General features: G+C 41.1%; 1 protein-coding gene across 2 annotated transcripts in view; it reads right to left on the bottom strand.

Moving 5' to 3' along the window:
* Positions 1 to 6,431, bottom strand: part of MOSPD2 (motile sperm domain containing 2) — a 62,303-nt gene that overhangs the window by 18,665 nt on the left and 37,207 nt on the right. For both annotated transcript variants that reach the window (XM_024115479.2, XM_024115478.3), the window contains exon 9: positions 2,990 to 3,166. In XM_024115479.2, coding sequence (XP_023971247.1) covers positions 2,990 to 3,166 — 177 coding nt within the window. The remainder of the gene's footprint in view (positions 1 to 2,989; positions 3,167 to 6,431) is intronic.

The raw sequence follows: 6,431 nt of genomic DNA, 5'->3' as shown, positions 1-6,431 counted from the left end.
AGAAATGAAAAAGGAGAAGTAACAACTGACACTGCAGAAATACAAAGGATCATGAGAGATTACTACAAGCAACTCAATGCCAATAAAATGAACAACCTGGAAGAAATGGACAAATTCTTAGAAATGCACAACCTGCCGAGACTGAACCTGGGAGAAGTAGAAAATATGAACAGACCCGGCACAAGCACTGAAATTGAAACTGTGATTAAAAAACTTCCAACAAACAAAAGCCCAGGACCAGATGGCTTCACAGGTGAATTCTATCAAACATTTAGAGAAGAGCTAACACCTATCCTTCTGAAACTCTTCCAAAATACAGGAGAGGAAAGAACACTCCCAAACTCATTCTACGAGGCCACCATCACCCTGATACCAAAACCAGACAAAGATGTCACAGAGAAAGAAAACTACAGGCCAATATCACTGATGAACATAGATGCAAAAATCCTCCACAAAATACTAGCAAACAGAATCCAACAGCACATTAAAAGGATCATACACCATGATCAAGTGGGGTTTATTCCAGGAATGCAAGGATTCTTCAGTAAACGCAAATCAATCAACGTGATACACCATATTAACAGACTGAAGGAGAGAAACCATATGATCATCTCAATAGATGCAGAGAAAGCTTTCGACAAAATTCAACACTCATTTATGATAAAAACCCTGCAGAAAGTAGGCATAGAGGGAACTTTCCTCAACATAATAAAGGCCATATATGACAAACCCACAGCCAGCATTGTTCTCAATGGTGAAAAACTGAAACCATTTCCACTAAGATCAGGAACAAGACAAGCTTGCCCACTCTCACCACTCTTATTCAACATAGTTTTGGAAGTTCTAGCCACAGCAAACAGAGAAAAAAAAGAAATAAAAGGAATCCAAATAGGAAAAGAAGAAGTAAAGCTGTCACTATTTGCAGATGACATGATATTATACATAGAGAATCCTAAGGATGCTACCAGAAAACTACTAGAGCTAATCAATGAATTTGGTAAACTAGCAGTATACAAAATTAATGCACAGAAATCCCTGGCATTCTTATACACTAATGATGAAAAATCTGAGAGTGAAATTAAGAAAACACTCCCATTTACCATTGCAACAAAAAGAATAAAATATCTAGGAATAAACCAACCTAAGGAGACAAAAGACTTGTATGCAGAAAACTAGAAAAATCTGAAAATGAAATTAAGAAAACACTCCCATTTACCATTGCAACAAAAAGAATAAAATACCTAGGAATAAACCTACCTAAGGAGACAAAAGACCTATATGCAGAAATTTATGACACTGATGAAAGAAATTAAAGATGATACAAATAGATGGAGAGATAGACCATGTTCCTGGATTGGAAGAATCAACATTGTGAAAATGACTGTACTACCCAAAGCAATCTATAGATTCAATGCAATCCCTATCAACCTACCAATGGCATTTTTCACAGAAGTAGAACAAAAAATTTCACAATCTGTATGGAAACACAGAAGAGCCCGAATAGCCAAAGCAATCTGAAGAAAGTAAAACGGAGCTGGAGGAATCAGGCTCCCTGACTTCAGACTATACTACAAAGCTACAGTAACTATGACATAAATCACAGCAAGATCCTTTTTGACCCATCTCCTAGAGTAATGGAAATAAAAACAAAAATAAACAAATGGGACCTAATGAAACTTAAAAGCTTTTGCACAGCAAAGGATACCATAAACAAGACCAAAAGACAACCCTCAGAATGGGAGAAAGTATTTGCAAATGAAGCAACTGACAAAGGACTCATCTCCAAAATTTACAAGCCCCTCATGCAGCTCAATAACAAAAAAACAACCCAATCCAAAAATGGGCAGAAGACCTAAACAGACATTTCTCCAAAGAAGATATACAGATCGCCAACAAACACATGAAAGAATGCTCAACATCATTAATCATTAGAGAAATGCAAATCAAAACGACAATGAGATATCATCTCACACCGGTCAGATTGGCCATCATCAAAAACTCTAGAAACAATAAATGCTAGAGAGGGTGTGGAGAAAAGGGAACCCTCTTGCACTGCTGGTGGGAATAATGTAAATTGATACAGCCACTATGGAGAACAGTATGGAGGTTCCTTAAAAAACTACAAATAGAACTACCATACGACCCCGCAATCCCACTACTGGGCATATACCCTGAGAAAACCATAATTCAAAAAGAGTCATGTACCAAAATGTTCATTGCAGCTCTATTTACAATAGCAAGGACATGGAAGCAACCTAACTGTCCATCAACAGATGAATGGATAAAGAAGATGTGGCACATATATACAATGGAATATTACTCAGCCATAAAAAGAAATGAAACTGAGTTATTTGTAATGAGGTGGATAGAACTGGAGTCTGTCATACAGAGTGAAGTAAGTCAGAAGGAGAAAAACAAATACCGTATGCTAACACATATATATGGAATCTAAGAAAAAAAAATGTCATGAAGAGATTAGTGGTAGGACAGGAATAAAACACAGACCTACTAGAGCATGGACTTGAGGACATGGGGAGGGGGAAGGGTAAGCTGTGACGAAGTGAGAGAGTGGCAGGGACATATATGCACTACCAAATGTAAATTAGATAGCTAGTGGGAAGCTGCCGCATAGCACAGGGAGATCACCTCTGAATAAAGACACAGACCTATTAGAGAATGGACTTGAGGATATGGGGAGGGGGAAGGGTAAGCTGTGACAAAGTGAGAGAGTGGCATGGACATATATACACTATCAAACGTAAAACAGCTAGTGGGAAGCAGCCGCACGGCACAGGGAGATCAGCTTGGTGGTTTGTGACCACCTACAGCGGTGGAATAGGGACGGTGGGAGGGTGGGAGGGAGGGAGACGCAGGAGCGAAGAGATATGGGAACGTATGTATATGTATAACTGATTCACTTTGTTATAAAGCAGAAACTAACACATCATTGGAAAGCAATTTACTCCAATAAAGATGTTAAAAAAATTACCTTTTTAAGAAGAGCTGTTTGTTCTTCATTAGAAATTGTTTCCAAGGTTTCTTTGCCATCACTTTCTATATCTTCTTTACTTGAAGCTTCATCCTCACTGGCAATAGGCCCATTTTCACACAACGGTGTCTGGAAGTCATCATCTACAAGTGGTGGATAGCTATACTTGAAAGGATCCTGAGAGAAAAGAACTTTGTATCAGCTTGCTAAGAGGTGGGTGGAGAAATAATTAGCTTAGTAAAGTTAAAATCCATTCCTCTGGCCAAGAAAACAGAGTTAATTAGATAGTGAAATTTAAAACAAAGCAAGCATTTCGAAACAGCAAGGGAAAAAGCAAGATGTGGTGTGGGACAACTGGCCAGCCATCTGTAAAAGAACCAAATTGGATCTTTAGCTCATTCTTGTTTTTTAAAAAAAATTTATTTTTTATTTTTTTGGCTGTGTCGGGTCTTAGTTTTGGCATGTGGGATCTTTTGTTGCAGCACACAGACTTCTCTCTAGTTGTGGCGTGTGGGTTTTCTCTCTCTAGCTGTGGTGCACGGGCTCCAGGGTGCATGGGCTGTGCAGTTGTGGTGCACGGGCTCCAGAGTGCATGGGCTCTGTAGTTTGCGGCATGCGGGCTCTCTGATCGAGGCACACGAGCTCAGTAGTTGTGGCGCGCGGGCTTAGATGCCCCGCAGCACGTGGGATCTTAGCCCTCCAACCAGGGATCGAACCTGTGTCCCCTGCATTGGAAGGCGTATTCTTTACCACTGGACCACCAGGGAAGTCCGTAGCTCATTCTTTATACCAAAAAGAATTTCAGATGAATAAAAGCTTTAAATGTATGTGTATATTTTTAAAAAACGACATAAGCTCCAGAACAACACATAGGAGAATTAAAAAAACAACAACAAAAACCAGAAAACAGAAAATCTAAGTAAGGGAAGGCCTCTTCTAAGTAAAACATGAAACCTACAAGGCATAAAAATATTGACAAAAATTGAGCACGCCAAAATGAAACATTTCTGATTGAGGGCAGAGACAAGATGGCAGAGTAGAAGGACATGAGCTCACCTCCTCTCATGAAAACACCAAAATCACAACTAACTGCTAAACAAACATTGACAAAAAAACACTGGAACCTACCAAAAAAGATATTCTACATCCAAACACAAGAAGCCATAACGAGACGATAGGAGGGGTGCAATCATGATAAAATCAAATTCCATACCTGCTGGGTGGGCTACCCACAAACTGGAAAATAATTAGATGGCAGAGGTTCTCCCACAGGAGTGAAAGTCCCAAGCCCCGCATCAGGCTGCCCAGCCTGAGGGTCTGGAATCAGGAGGAGCCCCCAAGAGCATCTGGCTTTGAAGGCCCACAGGGTTTGATCACAGGAATTCCACAGGACTGGGGGAAACAGAAACTCCACTCTTGGAGGATGCACATAAGGTCTGATGAGCACCAGGACCCACAGGAAAAGGCAGTGACCTCATACGATCCTGGGCCAGACCTACCTGCTAGTATTGGAGGGTCTCCTTATGAGGCGGGGGGCAGCTGTGGCTCACTGTGGGGACAAAGACACTGCTGATGGTAGTTCTGGAGAATGCTCATTGGCGTGAGCTCTCCTGGAGGCTGCCATTTTCTCACCAAGACCTGGCCCCACCCAACACCCTGCAGGCTCCAGTGCTGGGATGCCTCGGGCCAAACAACCAACACAGTGGGAACACAGCCCCACCTATCAGCAGACATTCTGCCTAAAGTCTTCCTGAGCCCACAGCTGCTCACCAGAGGGACAAGACCCAGCTCCACATACCAATGGGCAGGAACCAGTACCTCCCACCCGGAAACCTGCACAAGCCTCTAAAATAAATGGTTTTTGTTTTTTTTTTTTTTGGCCGCAACGTGTGGCTTGAAGGATCTTAGTTTCCCCAACCAGGAACTGAATGTGCACCCTCAGCAGTGAAAGCATGGACTCCTAACCACCGGACTGCCAGGGAATTCCCTGCAAAAGCCTCTTAGATTGGCCTCATCCACCAGGGGGGCAGACAGCAGAAGCAAGAAGAACTACAACCCTGTAGGCTGTGGAACACAAAACACAATCACACAGCATGTTAGACAAAATGAGAGCAGCAGAGGATTATGTCCCAGATGAAGGAACAAGACAAAAACCCCAGAAGAACAACTACATGAAGTGGAGATAGGCCATCTACCCGAAAAAGAATGCAGAGTAATGACAGTAAAGTTGATCCAAGATCTCAGAAAAAGAATGGAAGCACAGACTGAGAAGATACAAGAAATGTTTAATAAAGAGCTACAAGATCTACAGAAAAAACAAACACAAATGAACAATATGATAACTGAAATGAAAAATACACTAGAAGGAATGGCAGAATAAATGAGGCAGAAGAACAGATGAGCTGGAAGACAGAATGGTGGAAATCACTGCCATGAAACAGAATGGAGAAAAAAGAACAAAAAGAAATGAGGACATTCTAAGAGACCTCTGTGACAACATTAAATGCACCAACATTCACATTAAAGGGGTGCCAGAAGGACGAGAGAGAAAGGACCTGAGAAAATGTTTGAAGAGATAATAGCTGAAAACGTCCCTAACATGGGAAAGGAAATAATCACCCATGTCCAGGAAGTGCAGAGATTCCCATGCAGGGTAAACCCAAGGAGGAACACCCCGAGACACATATTAATCAAGCTGACGAAAGTTAAACACAAAGAAAAAATATTAAAAGCAGTAAATAACATACAAGGGAACTCCCAGAAGGTTATGAGCTGATTTTTCAGCAGAAACTCTGCAGACCAGAAGGGAGTGGCACGATATATTTAAAGAGATGAAAGGGAAAAACCTACAACCAAGATTACTCTATCCACCAAGGATCTCATTCAGATTCAACGGAGAAATCACATTATAGACAAGCAAAAGCTAAGAGAATTCAGCACCAGCAGACCAGCTTTGCAACAAATGCTAAAGGAACTTCTCTAGATGGGGGAAAAAAAGGCCACAATTAGAAACAAGAACATTATGAATGGAAAAGCTCACTGGTAAAGGCAAACTAACAGTAAAGGTAGGAAATAATCCACACACAAATATGCTATCAAAACCATCAATCATGAGAAGAGGGAAGTACAAATGCAGGATATTGGAAATGCATTTGAAATTAAAAGACCAGGAACTTAAAACACTCTTATTTGTATATAGACTGCTATATCAAAACATGGTAACTGCAAACCAAAAATCTTCAAGAGACACACAAAAAGGAAAAAGGAATCCAAACACAACAGTAAAGTAAATCATCAAATCACAAGAGAACAAAAGAGGAAGGGGAGAAAAAAGACGTACAAAAACAAATGGAAAAAACAATTAACAAAATGGCATTAAGAAGGGAATTCCGGGCTTCCCTGGTGGCGCAGTGGTTGCGCGTCCGCCTGCCAATGCAGGGCT

Source organism: Physeter macrocephalus, chromosome 7 (genome assembly GCF_002837175.3).
Source record: "Physeter macrocephalus isolate SW-GA chromosome 7, ASM283717v5, whole genome shotgun sequence".
In the NCBI taxonomy this organism is placed as follows: domain Eukaryota; kingdom Metazoa; phylum Chordata; class Mammalia; order Artiodactyla; family Physeteridae; genus Physeter; species Physeter macrocephalus.
The sequence above is the reverse complement of the archived record's forward strand: the minus strand, read 5'-3'. Positions and strand labels throughout refer to the sequence as shown.